Genomic DNA, 14295 nt, shown 5'->3' with positions numbered 1-14295 from the left:
CAATAGAAGCCATCCTTCCTAATAAGTTAAAATGCAGAATTCAGCCACAAGGCATTTTAAGTCATGTTTCTGATATTTCAGAGACACAAGATGTATTAGTTTGGTGGGGCTGTTATAACACAGTACCACAGATTGAGTGGTTTAAACCACAGAAATTTGTTTCCTCACAGTTCTGGAGGCTGGAAGTTCAAGATCAAGGTGTCGGCAGGGTTGGTTCCTTCTGAAGCCTCTCTCCTTGGCTTGTAGATGGCCGTCTTCTCCCTGTGTCCTCACATGGTCTTCCCTCCATGTGTGTCTATGTCCTAATCTCCTCTTGCAAGGACACCAGTCATATGAGATCAGGGCGCACCCTAATGACCTCATTTTAACTTAATCACCTCTTTAAAGACCCTGTATCCAAGTACAGTCACATTCTGAGGTACCGGGGTTAGGACGTCAACATAGGAATTTGGGGGATGGGAGGAGGCACAATTCAGCCCATACCACGGGTTCTGAATCCATGCTGATCTTAGAGACCTAGAAGGATTCTTTTTTAGAACTGAGAAAGATCCTACAGCAAGAGCACTGTTTCGTTTGTTTTACCGTTTTCTGATTATAAAAAGCAAAAGTATGTGTTACAGAAAATTTGGAAAGTAGAGAATAATAGACAGAACTAAGAAAAAGTTCACCAATATCTCACCATCTGAGGTGACCACCTCACCATTTTGACATGTTCCATTACTTCAGACACACACACACACACACACAATATGTATCAGATTATGCTGTACACAACTTGTAGTAGTCTGCTTTTTTTTTTTCTTTCTAGCAGTCTCATAAGCATTTCCCATGACATTAAAAATTCTTTGAACAAGGTCTGAATGACTACAGAATATTCCATCACACAGATGTGCTGTGATTCATGTACCCCTCCCCTAATTCATATTTACGCTGTTTCCAATTTAATAACTTTACGGCTAACGCCAACACGAGCTTCTCTGAAATACTTCTTTGTCTCCAGCACTTGCTAGATTTCAGCGTGTCTTTTCCCTAAAGCTCTCTGCTTCCCCCAGGAAAACGGACTGGACTATGAAGCCTGCCTGGTTGCTCAGTGTGATGCGCTGGTCGACGCTCTGACTCGGCAGAAAGCCAAGCTGCTCACCAAGGTTACTAAAGAGAGGGAGCACAAGTTGAAGGTAGGTACCCAGGTGACTGACACCCTCAGTCCCCATCACAGCCTCAGCAGCCAGCATGCAGTGGAGCACACAGTAGGCACTGGGTCAGTATTAGTTAAGTGAATGAATGAATGAGGCAAGGAAGGGATGAGCAAGCTGCCTTGGGCTTACTTACACACATGTGACTTTCCCTAAAGCCAGTCAACACCCATGCTTTCCCTCCAAAGCTAGAGTCAGATGCCCTGAATTCTGCTGTTTTCAAGTGAGAAGTCCACCCTCTCCCATCTTCTCTGAGTTCCTGTTTTCTGTCTAAGGGACTCCTCCTGTTCTCATCTTGCAGAGCAGTGACAGTGACAAGGCCTTGCTCTGCTCAGGTCTCCAGCTCTGCCCCCCTTTTCAGGGTCTCTCTGATGTCTCATGAACTCAATAGTCAGCAATAATAGTACAACCAATATCCACCATGGGCTGGGAGGGTGGTTCTCCTCACATGACACTGGGTTCCTGGTCCAGACAGGAGCCCCATGAACACTTGGCATTGAAGGACTGCTTCATTGTCCGGGGCGCTCGATCTATTTTATAGACATTTCCCACTGAATCAGAATTATTACTTTCAAAGAAAGAAGGAATGAGTATGGGAGATGGTCCATGGTTTACAAAAAGCAGGTGAGCCCATCGAGTTATCCATGACTGCCAACAAGTAACAAGGGAGACAGAAGTTGGTCACCGGTCATGTGGAGAGTTTCAGATTATGTACTTTCTCTGCTTTTCTATCCAGAGGTCAGGAAGTTTGCTCGTTGTGGCCCCGCTTGTTGGGAAGTGGGTTCATTTTATTCCCCAATAAGGAGGGCACATGGAACTCAGGAGCAGAGCAGTGAGAGGAGAGGGTGCAAGCTGGTCTAGACAGTGCTGCCTCTTCCAGGGCTTTCTCTGTGCTGTTTCTCTGACTCTCGCTGCAGCCTGGCTGCTCTTCTCTGATGAGATGGTTACTAGGGATTCTTTTCATCACAGATGGTTTGGGACCAGATCAATCACTGCACATTGAAGCTGCGCCAGTCAACAGGGCTGATGGAATACTGCCTGGAGGTGATCAAGGAGAACGACCCCTCCGGGTTCCTACAGGTGAGCCCACTCCCAGAGGACACTATGCAAGCTTGGCTTTCTTCCTCTAACTCCACCACCGCTCCTCAAACTAGCCAAAGTTTTAGGAAGGTCCCTTCCAGTGGATTGGAGTTGAGTAGGTTCTCCTTTATTCAGTGATTCCGGAAGACCTAGGTTCTTATCTTGACTTTGCCTCTCACTAGCTGTGACCCTGGCTCTGTGTCATCGTTAAATGAGGAGGGCAAATGTCATACTCTCTAGGGCCAAAATGCCATGCATTTATGCTTTGACTTCCAGAGACCCCAATTCAACATGTTCCCCACAAACGGGACATGACAGTCTTTGCCAAACAAGCTGGAAAGATTGCACTGGAAGAAGTGAGTTAGCAGAATCTACACTGTCCGTTACTTCAGTGTGCAGAGTCCTGCAGGCTTGGACAAATGACCACTGCCTGCAGAGCCAGTGCAGCATTGCTGAGGCACCCCTCCAGCAGCCAGGCTGACTGGAGGTCTCAAGCATCTCTCAGGAATATGGCAGTGATTCAGACAGGAGCTCAGTCCTCTGTCTGTGGGGAAAATGATGAATTCCCTTGATTAGTCACCAAAAAGGGTACACAGGATCACGGCTCTACAGGGACACGTGCGAATGTCTGAATGAGCAGGACTTTCCAGCAAAGGAGAGCAGAGCTGTGGGTGTGATGCAGTGAGAGTTTGGAACAGAATCTGCAGAATGACCTGAAGGACACACCCCAGGGGGAGTGAGCTTCAGAATTCTGGGGCTATGGGAAGTGCTTTTTTCAGCCCCTGGACCAAACTACTCATATGTTTCACTTTGCAAAGTAGATTTCCAAAAGAGGTATAATGAATGAAGAACGCTTTTGTATATTTTAAAAAGTATCATTGGCTTCCCAAAAGAGTTTAGCCTAATTTCTTTAAACAAGCAAGTGCTTCTTTACATTTAACATGATTGCACTATTAAAATACGATTTAAACAGTATAATGCATTTTTTACTCGCCCAGTGTCAAACTGGCAGAGGCCATTTCATCTCCTCACCACTTGCCGCACGATTTTGCCTTTGCGAATCGAAACCCTAAACTCTGTGCTCCCTTCAAGATCTCGGACGCCCTGATCAAGCGTGTCCAGGTGTCTCAGGAGCAGTGGGTCAAAGGCGCCCTGGAGCCAAAAGTGTCAGCGGAGTTTGACCTGACGTTGGACAGCGAGCCGCTGCTGCAGGCCATCCACCAGCTGGACTTCATTCAGATGAAATGTAGGGGTGAGCCGTGGTTGGCCCAGTTCAGTCAGTGCTTCTTTTGGAAGAAGCATCCGCTCTGAGGGGGCAGCTTAGCGCCATCAGAAGGCTTGTGATATGTGGCATGAGGTGGACTGGGAGGGGAGGGACGCCGAAGTCACAGCCCTGGGTTCAAGTCCCAGCTCGGCCACCCACTAGCTGGGTGACCTGTAGCACCCCAGTCAGAGCCCGAGTCTTCCCATTTGTAAAAGAGGCTCATCTGTTCCTTAGAGACACTTATTGAGTGTCAGCCATGTGCCAGGCGCCATTCTAGGTGCTCAGGACACATAAACAAGGCTACAAACTCCCTCACAAGATTGAGTTGACATTTTAGAGAAGGAAATAGACAATATACCAACAAAGCTATAACATAATGTCCAGTGGCTGGTGCTATAGGAAGGTGCTTTTCCAGAAAGGGGCAGTGGTGGACGTGTGAGGGGTATTTTGAGGCGAGGGGGAGGAGAGAGATGCAATATAGGGGAAGAACATTCCAGGCGGCAGAGGGATGGCAAGTGCCGAGGCCCTGAGGCAGGAATAAGTTTTCTGTGCTCCCAGAAGGTCAGAGGTGAGAGCAGACTGAACAAAGCAGAGGATGGTAGGAGGTGAGTTCTGAGAGCCATGAGGGACACAGGCTAAGGGTTAAGTAAAGTTTTCATAAGTTGTCCCAGGTTACAAAATTAGCAAGTGCTGGCCAGAACCAGAGACTTGTTCTAAAGGCTGCCTCTCCAGAGGCATCAAGGGTACATTCAGGAGAGGGAATAAAGCTGTTTGGTTTTTTAAACCAAAATATCTAAGGACTCAGTGCCAAACCTACAGAATATGTGAACTCAGGAAACCCTCACGTGCACAATATGTGGCCATTTTTAAACTAAAGAAGAAGCAAGTCTCTTGCACACCTCCATGCTCACTCCTACGCTCAATTTGCACCTCGGATGAGGTTTGGAAACACTGCCTGACCTGGGTGTCACTGAGAGGTGATGCTGAGGAGCAGGACGAGCCTGGCAGAATGGGGGTGGGGGAGGGCGGAAGGGGGGTGGCTCTGGAGAGTGCGGTGTGGAAGGAGGAGGCTTGGAACTGTTCCAGAAGCTGGGGGTAGTGGAACCCACGGAGGAAGCAGGAGAGAGGACTCTTACACACAGTAAACTGAGACCTGGGAATCAGGCTGCACCCAGTCAGCCCTGAGACCAGATCCGTAAGCAAGCCGGGGGCTGCACCCAACTAAACCATCAGCTGAAATCTGGGAGACAGTGCCTTAGTATTTGGAGCTAAACTGAAATCTGTAGTTTTTTGCAAAACTAATGTTGCAATTTTCCCTTTAATAAATGTTACGTGGACTCTATTTATTTCTAAAATCTCTTGAACCTGAACACAACTAGAAAATAAAAACATTCTCCCAATCTGGCCTTAATAGAACTTATGATACATTTGATTCAAATCCCTGATTCCATGGGTTGACTATATGAAACTCTGAGATTGCCTCTCCTTCCCGGATTTAGTTCCCTGGGCCTTTAAAAAGCTCCCAGCCAAAGATTTAAATGTGTCTTTGCATTTTGCACCCCCCAGTACCTCCCCAGTCCCAGGGTAAGCTGCAGGCTGGCCCCGCAGAGAAGGTCCATATAGGCTTGTGCTGTTGACTAGGAGGCACACGGAATACGGCTCTGTGGGAATTACTCATGAGTTTCTCACGGGTCTGAGGGTCAAAACCAGTGATTCTCAGTGGGTGGGTGAGGAGGGAGACAGCCCTTCCTTAGGGCTACAGACTCAGAGGGGTGGAGGCATCTGCCATGCCTCTCCCGCCTCCCCCAGATTCCAGGACACCCTCTAGGGGTGAGAAGTACACAGTCACCTCACCTCGCTTGCCCTCACCCCAGCCTGCCTTGACACTGAGACTCCCAGGGCTGAAGTGTGCATACGAGAGGCTGAGAGTGACCACAGGGTGGCCAGTGAGAAAATTCTGCCCCTTTTCCTTCCGGGGGTCAGGGGTCCCAGGGATGGGGGAGGGGGTGCAGGGGTGTGCCCGGGCCCTGCAGAGGGTGTGGTGCACTAAACCCTGCCAGTCCCTGTCACAGTGCCGCCCGGCCCCCTGCTGCAGCTAGAGAAGTGCTGCACTCGCAACAACAGTGTCACGCTGGCCTGGAGGATGCCGCCCTTCACCCACAGCCCCGTGGACGGCTACATCCTGGAGCTGGACGATGGCGACGGGGGGCAGTTCCGGGTGAGGCCCTGCTGCTTGTTTGGGGGTGTTCTAATGCGGAGGCCGGGAGTGGCTCGAGTTGCCCCGGGCTTTGGACTAGCCCGTGGGGCTGCCCGTAGCTCCGATGCCACCAGAGAGGGCATCGGCCCCAAGGACAGAGAGCTGGTGGGTCTGGGCTCGCAGGAGATGGGCCTTCCCTACCGAGGGCTCGGTGTGGCCAGGCCCAGCAGGCAGAGGTGGGGGCCACAGAGAAAATTTGAGATGACTTTTCGGTGAAGACTGACACAGGTCTGAGGCTGAGGTAGAGCTCAGAAAAGGTGTCAGCTGCACGCACCTGCTTCCCAGTTCACCCCACCAATCCAGTCATATCTATTCTTCGACATCCTCCCACACGTTCCCCCTCACGCAGCTCCCCACTCCCTGAATGTTCTGTCACACCTTGCCTTGCCTGGTTCACTAATTATTTTACCTGGCAATGTGCTCCACGTGTGGAAGACACTTGAAAAATGGCTGTTGGAATGTGGTGACCTTCTACATTCACATCCCCAGTGATGAAATATCTCGGGGACAATAAGGACTCTGAATGAGCCAGAAATGCCTCTTCCACGTCCCCATCTGGTAGAAACCCTGAGAGCCCCCCACGCCAACCCAGACCCCCTAGTAGAGTCTACACTGAGATTCAGTGAAGTGCGGGCTGCTGTCAAGTTGTTTTGTCGACATGAGCACCAGGGAGCACAAACTCTGGGTCTTCTTCGAGCTCCTCCTTTCTAGCCCCGAGAAGAATAAAGACTCATTCTAACAAATCACTGCAGTATACAATTCTGGTATTTCTTCTCCTGGGGAGTTACCCGTTTGACAGATCTTGTCCAGGGTCAATATTCCTTTTTTTAATCTCAAAGGGATTTACGCAAATATCGTTTCATTTTTTGTTTGAAAGAATACCCTACACGATATTAAGAGTGGGGAAATAACTCATGCTGTCTTGGGAATTTCTGAGTCCCTTGTGAATATGGGCAATTTAGGGAAGTGAGAAGATGAGGTAGATTTAGCCAGGAATGGTGGATCATTCACTGGGTCCAGAACCTCAGTCATTCCGGGTGTGCAAATGCACTAGGAGCTGAAAGAGCTCCTTTACCAGAAACCAGGAAGAGAGCCCATGTTTTTGAAAGGGGAAGAAAGAGAAGACTGTTTTGAGATACTAAAGGAAGCAGCCACAGAGCTCAAATAAAGATGGCTTCTCCCCTTTTAGACATGGCACTAATAAGAGCCAGATCCAATGGCTAGAATTTATGAGGAACAGTGTGTTATGGTGGGAAAAGCATTGGCTTTGAATACAGACAGGCCTGGATTCAAATCCTGGCTTCTCACTGGGTTAACTGAGATCTTGGGCAAGTTCTCTACCATCTCCGAGTCTCCTTGTGCACAAAATATGAAAAATTATAACAATGTCCCAGGGTTGTGTGGGGATTAAGATGCCTCACACAATGCCTGGCACATTGCTTTATTATTAGTAGCTTGGAAGAACAAGTGAAGTGTAACCCCCCTCAACAACCAAGCAGGAAAGATGTTTTAGACAAACCCAGCAGAATCAATGACACAGGAGAGATGTAGTGCTATGCATTCAGGGGAGTTAATAGGACAAGGGTGGTTTGAAGTGAATGGGGAACGAAGTAAACCCCTAGAAGAGGATCTTTGGAGTCCCATGCAGAAATGTCTCACCCTCTCAGCAGGCCAGGAAAAAAGCAGCTCCGGGGGGGGGGGTGCCAAGGAGTGGAAGATGCCAGCCTCAGGAGGGGAGACGCTGGGGAGGGGGTGGAGCACCCTTCTCACTCCAGAAGTGGTTTCAGCTTAAATCAACTTGAACCCCCCTGTGCTTGGTCACGCCTTTCCTCTGTCTACTTTTTCCCATCATGTGTGATGACTCTTCTTTTAAAAATATTGGTTATTTTGTTTATTTAGATACTTAGCTCATGTTCTCTAACTTAAATTCCCATTGGAAACCAACAATCTTCTATTGCTCCGAGAAGGCAGTGGGGTCTTCTGCACCTCCAACCCCCTGGAAGAGTCAGTGTCCCTGGGCTCCAGAGTCCTGTCTGACAGGACTGACCTCAGCAGGATGCTCTCAGGCAGCATCTGAGCTGGCTGCAGACCTGCGGTCCCTCCCTCCCACCCCAGGACCCCGTCATACCTCACAGCCTCGAAGGCAGAGGGGCCAGTCAGCCAATAGTGAGGGTTCCTGCCCACTGTGGACGTGGTCTGTGACCCTGCCGCTCTTCATCCAAATAGTCCTTATTCAATAACTCCATTGAGGTGACAGTGCTTTTAATGTTAACATGTTGCCCAGGAACCATTTGCTCAGAGAAATTTTCCAGATAACAGAGGCGTCTAATGAGCAGTCTTGGCTCTCTTTTAGGAAGTGTATGTCGGCAAGGAGACCCTATGCACCATTGACGGTCTTCATTTCAACAGCACCTACAACGCCAGAGTCAAGGCGTTCAACTCCTCTGGCGTCGGGCCCTATAGTAAAACTGTCGTCCTGCAGACATCTGATGGTGAGCACGGGGTCTCTCATGGGAGAGCAGGCTCAGGCTGTGGATGAGCTGCTAAAGGAGGAAAATAGGGCCCCAAGTCTAACCCACATTTCATCCCTTGGACGGGAAAAAGCTAACAGCTGCTTATGGAAGAGTGAGGGAGTGGAGGCAATGAGTCAGGCAGTGAGGCATACACACCTCCCGCCAGCCCTGCCCTGCTCTGCTCGCACCCGGCTCCTTGCCCACACCATCCTCCCCGCAAGCCACCAAAGAAAGAGACATTCCTTCGCCCCATTTGCTGGACGTGGGAAAGGAGACTAGAAGTTGAGAGGCTCAGGGAGACTAAAGTCCCACTGGGAGTGGGCAGGACAGCCCCAGAGAAGAGAAGGCTGCACGGCGGCCAGGCAGGCACACGCCGGGCCCTAGGTTGGAGACTTCCTCGCAGCGGGAACCTACCCCTCGAATACCCCGTGCAAGAGCTCAGGTCTGATGGTTTACACACCTGCCTGTGTCCTGTCAGGTTTCAGGCAACAAGAGAACACCAACAGTCCGTCAGATTTTGATTGTCTGAGCCCTCAGTGGAAAGCAATGATATAAATAAAGAACACATTCCGAAGACAGTCGGCCCTGCTGAACCGGGCACACTCCAGCCCCAGGTGCTGGGGTTCCAGGATGGTGCCAGTCCTGTGTTTACTGTCATCCTTTATCCCAGCACCTCCTCTGACTGCCCTGAGAAGAACATGACATGCCTGGATTGTCTCCCAGGGACAGAGAGGAGAGAGGACAGGAGCAGACGCTGCTGTCAATGGCACAGCTGGGGATGCTTTCCTGAAAACAGTGCAGCCTGCAGTCCTTTTATAAACCGCAAGGAGTTCACTAGCTTTCTGCCCTCAGGAGCCCTGCTGCCTGGAGACAGCCCAGTCTTGCCTCGTGCACTGTGGTCATCATTTTAGAATAAGGGCCTCATTTCCCACAACCTGAGGGCTTCAGAGAGCAAGAGGGGGTGCCACCCAGGGGGCTGTGAAACGAGAGAGTGGAGCTTTGTGACTCTGGTTACATCACTTCACTTCTCTATGTCTGAAATCTCCCACCTACGAGGTGGGGCATGGAGACCTACTTCTTCTTTAACTCACAACAGTGTGTGGAAGGGTTCAGAAACCAAGATGCCATGAAGTGCATTTAGATTTGGGGCTTTGAGGCCTGAATGTCTGTTTTCCTCAGCAAGGTTGGGTTCATGGGATAGGGAACTTGGATGGACACAGATAAGGAAATGTACATGTGCATGTGTGTGTGTGAGTGTGTGCATGTGAATCATACAGGGAAAAGCATCTGATGTGGGTGCCAACTTTCTGAGAGATGCAAGTGAGTCTGTCTCTGAGCCCGGGGAAGAGACTGCTAGCGAATTCTATCCCCTGACTCTTCTCCTCTTGCCTCCTTCCTTTCCAGTGGCCTGGTTCACATTTGACCCCAACTCTGGGCACCGGGACATCATTTTATCCAATGACAACCAGACGGCCACCTGTAGCAGCTATGACGACCGGGTGGTGCTGGGCACGGCCGCGTTCTCCAAGGGCGTGCACTACTGGGAGCTGCATGTGGACCGGTACGACAACCACCCAGACCCCGCCTTCGGCGTGGCCAGGGCCAGCGTGGTCAAGGACATGATGCTGGGCAAGGATGACAAGGCCTGGGCCATGTACGTGGACAACAACCGCAGCTGGTTCATGCACTGCAACTCCCACACCAACAGGTGCGCTGTGGGCCCCACCCCCTCGGACGTGGGGTGTTTGGGAATGAGGGTCCTGTGGGACCGTGTCCCTTCTGCTGTTCCCAAGTTCGGCCATCAGGAATGTGGGGGAGGTGTTTTCAGCCACTTTGGTGTCCAGCTTCCAGGTACAAGTGACTGTTTGCCTACAGCCAACTGAGAGTATGCAACAGAGACAGGAACAGCACCAGCGAACAATTTCCAGGTTCTCGGCAACACGGCCAGGTTTCGCCAGGCTTCTCAACTTGGGTTCTTTTCCGGGCTCTGCTCCGCTTCCTTCACACACCGTCAGCCTGAGCTTGAGTCACTGCAGGGCCAGTGCCCCCACAGCTGAGACCAGGTCTCTACAGAAGGAGCAGGTGCCATTGCCACGGCTCATCATTTAGCTGGAGTGACCCCTCCTGCTGCCCGGCCTCGCGTGGGCTTTGAGCCTAGGCGATGCCCTCCAATGGGGCTGGCCCGAGAGGGGCAGGCACTGTTGGGGTGCTCATTGCTGATGGCTCTGTCAAGGGCACCCCCAGCGCTGCTTCACCTTGGGGGTGGTGTTACAGGGTGGACACAGGAAACTCAGATCCTGGGAAAGACGCGCCCTCTAAGGCTGTCCTGGGAAGATGCTCCCACTGCCTGGGCCCCTCTAGGGACTTGTGGGCGCCTTGGTCTCTCTCCTCAGACACAGAGAAGGCAGTGGGCCCCCCACCCTCCCATCATAGCTCAGCGCTCTCTTCCTCCTCCCCCCAGGGATTCTGTGCTCACATCTGGCCTGTGTGTAGGAAGTGGCGGGCACGGAAAATCCTTGAAACCAGCACTGGCCAAGGAACCCAGAAATGGAGAGTTGTGCCCACTTGAAGCCACCTCCTCACTGTGGGGTCTCCTTTCTGGTCTGCTAAGGGCACTTTCCCCCCAGGAGCGGCAAGGAGCCAATCTCACTAGGCCCCAGCTCGGGGCAAAGTCAGCTCTGGAGGCTCTCAGTACTCTGGGTGCACCTGCAGTTCCTGCAAATGGTCCCAGAGGTCCTGGTCTGGGGCAGGGACTTGCCTGAGGATCCCCAAGGGAGCTGGAAGCTTCCGGACCTCTCCCACCTGCCTTTTCCCTGACAGTGACCCCTATCTCCAGAGGCCTGGGGGAGGGGTAGGCAGCTCTGTCCCTCTGCCCCCTCTGCCTGGGCCCTACAGGCTATCTGGGCGCTGCAGGCTGTCCAAGAGTGCTGTAGGCTGCCCAGGCCCTGCAGGCTGCCCAGGCCCTGCTCCCTGCTCACAGACTACAAAGCCACTGAGTCTGGGCCCACCAGCTCCATCTCTGCTTGCTTAAGCCAAACTGGCACCCAGATATACTGTCTGCTGGTGGGAGTAATAACAGGGAGCATTTATTAAGCGCTTACTTTGTGTCTGGGACAGTAGGAAGCACCCAGCTTATATGATCTCGCTTAGTCCTCAGAAAAGTACTATTGTTATCACCATTTTACAGATTCTGAGACTGAAGCGTAGAAACAGTGGCCCAAGTCCCAGTGCTAATTAGTGGTGCTGTCAGGGTTTAACTCAGTGTCCCAGCTCCGGTTTTGTGTGTGTGGTGGGGAGACTGGTGGTGGGGTGCAGAGGGGAGCAGAGGCCTCAGGGTGGTGCCACCAGCGCTGACCTCAGGTGGAGGCTGCGCTTGGGTGGGAATCACATTCCTGTGCCTCAGACTAGTCCCTACCGCCACCCTGTGGTCAGTGTCCAAATAGCACCAAGGGCCCTGTTCCGGTTCCCTATTCCCACCTGCGTATCCTGCTCTGGGGCCCAAACACACTCTCTGGGAAAAACACCCTTCGAATCAGCCCACTGAGTCCTCTCCACGACTTTCCCATGCACTCTGCCCCACCATCAGCCTCCAGCTCACTCCCAATCAGGAAAGGACAAAAATGGTTTTCTTATCAGAGCAAAGCAGAACAGTCTTGGTCAAGGTGAAGACCTCAACCCTCCGCTAAGGGAAAGGACAGTCTGATGGACTCAGCCCACCTGGAGAGGGCAGGTCAACCAGGGCTCCCCAGAGAGAGCTGCTCCCTTAAAGATTCTTCCCCGCCCAGTGGATATGCATTCCCACCACCACAAAACCAGTTTCACTGACACTGATCAAGAGCTTCACAATTTACATTCTCAAGGCTCCACTGTTGGTCACCTATCAAATGGTGACTCAGATAGGGGACGTGATTCCAGATTTAGTACCTGTTCTCTGCCATGTGCTGCCTTTCAAGAGTCCCTGGGATGTTTCTAGGAAGATGACTTGAAGCAGGGTTGGGCCTCTCAAAATCTCCTGGAGGCCTGGATGTCTGCCTCTTTCTCCATCTCGACATCCTCACCAGGCTAACACTATAAAGGGCACCAAAGTAGTGCTCTTCCTTGGCAGGTAAAGGAGCCTTCCCTACCCATGCTCCATGCTCCACGTTTTCAAGGGGGACCCGCTCATCAAAACCCTAACTGCCTGGGTGTCCGGGTCTCAGACATTGTCAGGAAAGAAGGGACTGAATAACCTGGTTCCTGTAGGGTGAGGGACCTTACATGAAAGGTAAGGTCTTTTTGTGTGGCCCTTGAATAGGTGAGTGCACTTCAAAAGAAGGCTCATAAGCCCAGAAGAATAGCTCCCTGCACCACCATGGGAGCTGTGTTTTTTAGGTAAGGTTGTTCCCAGCATCCTTTAAGTGATGCTCTTGAGCCATCACCTACACCCCAGGCAAGGTGTGGTGATGGGGCTTCCTGGGGCTTCTCTTCCCAGGACGGAAGGCGGTGTGTGCAAGGGGGCCACTGTCGGCGTGCTGCTGGACCTCAATAAGCACACTCTGACCTTCTTCATCAACGGGCAGCAGCAGGGCCCCACAGCCTTCAGCCATGTGGACGGGGTCTTCATGCCAGCTCTCAGCCTCAACCGCAACGTGCAGGTACAGTGCACCCGTCTGGGCCAGAGCCCCTCTGGCTGCTCCCCCCGCTGCCTAGGGCACTTGGACAAAGTGGGCTATAAAGAAGCTGACTGCAGTCCCTGCCCAGGCAGAGGACTTACCTACCAGCCCACCTGGGGTGTTCCCTGGAGACAGTCCTCTCTGGCATGATAAATTCTTACTTGTTCACTTGGAGCAAGCAGAGGCTCTAAGGTGGCAGCTTGAGGAGAGGCAATGGAAGGGAGAGGGGAAGAGGATGGAGTGGGGAAGCAAACAGTGATTCCATTCTCTAGGAAAGCTGCAATAGAGGCGTTAAGCAATCAGGGGGAAAGTCAGTACCCCCTGCCCAGCTGGGACCCTGCTGGCCAGGTATGTGCTGGGGCCTTCAGGTGGGGGAATGTCAAGCCTTCATGTGGCTTTCCCTGAGAGGAGAAATAACAAAGGAGAGCTGGGGAGAGACCAATCCTAGGGTGCTGTGAGACTTCTCTTGCTCCCTCTTACCCCTCCCTGGCTCCCACATGAAGCTGGGCCCAGTCCTAGGGGAGTACTGATGGCTCCAGAGGCCCCCAACGGACAGAGACAAAATGGGAGCCCAGTGAGAGTGAGGGATGGAGAGAAATGTGGAGGCTCCATTCTTTGTTCCTAGCAGAGTCCTCCTCCCCCTGAGGAGTATGGTGGGGGTGAGCGGAGGCAGAGTCCTGCTTTGTGGTGCCCATTGGCTCTGAATATTGATGGTTCTACACCAATCAATTATTGAATGAGTTGTACCTCCACTCATTTGCAAAAGGGCTTTGAAATAGCCTGAAATATTGGCTGTTATTCCATAAGGTTAATAGAACAAATGTATGAAAGGAAAGAGCGCCATGGAAAGAAAGCAGAAACAAATATACAACCATGAGAACCAGGACACCTACTGCAACAGAGTGTCAGCCTTGGCTGTGCTCCTGGCAGCTGGGGCAAAGTGGGAACCCCAGGCAGCTGTGTGGTTCTTACTATGAGGAAAGAGGTACAGACCAGCTCCTCGAGGCACACTCGTGGACCTCACGTTAGTGAGATTAAGCAACATAATAAACAGCAGACCCAGCAATACAGAGAAGCCCTCGCTCGGGCTGCTGCCTATGGCAACCCCTAAGCAAGCAGAGGGCGTTGCTTGTGGCTGCTTTGCTCTCTGAGCACTTGGGATTCGCGGGCGGCCTCTCCCACCCTTGCTTATCCTACCTTCTTTTCCAGGTCACTCTGCACACAGGATTGGAGGTGCCAACAAACCTGGGGCGCCCAAAGCTGTCGGGCAACTAGCCTCCCAGCTCCAGTTCTCCATGGGTGTCTGGGAAAAGCCCCACCAGCCCTCGTGTTCAAA

General features: G+C 51.9%; 1 protein-coding gene across 3 annotated transcripts in view; it reads left to right on the top strand.

The window, feature by feature from the left end:
* The window catches only part of TRIM67 (tripartite motif containing 67), a 52986-nt gene extending 38691 nt beyond the window's left edge, over positions 1-14295 (top strand). For 2 of the 3 annotated variants that reach the window (XM_087432949.1, XM_087432948.1), the window contains 8 exons: positions 1053-1175; positions 2163-2273; positions 3366-3525; positions 5610-5755; positions 8148-8286; positions 9712-10015; positions 12779-12941; positions 14169-14295. In XM_087432949.1, coding sequence (XP_087289075.1) covers positions 1053-1175; positions 2163-2273; positions 3366-3525; positions 5610-5755; positions 8148-8286; positions 9712-10015; positions 12779-12941; positions 14169-14234 — 1212 coding nt within the window. In that variant the 3' untranslated portion in view covers positions 14235-14295. The remainder of the gene's footprint in view (positions 1-1052; positions 1176-2162; positions 2274-3365; positions 3526-5609; positions 5756-8147; positions 8287-9711; positions 10016-12778; positions 12942-14168) is intronic. The other variant, XM_087432950.1, reaches the window with a different exon arrangement.

Source organism: Ceratotherium simum, chromosome 6 (genome assembly GCF_057802395.1).
Source record: "Ceratotherium simum simum isolate JZ-2026a chromosome 6, ASM5780239v1, whole genome shotgun sequence".
NCBI classification, from domain to species: Eukaryota; Metazoa; Chordata; class Mammalia; order Perissodactyla; family Rhinocerotidae; genus Ceratotherium; species Ceratotherium simum.
Note: the sequence above shows the minus strand (reverse complement) of the source record. Positions and strands in the feature narration are given on the sequence as shown.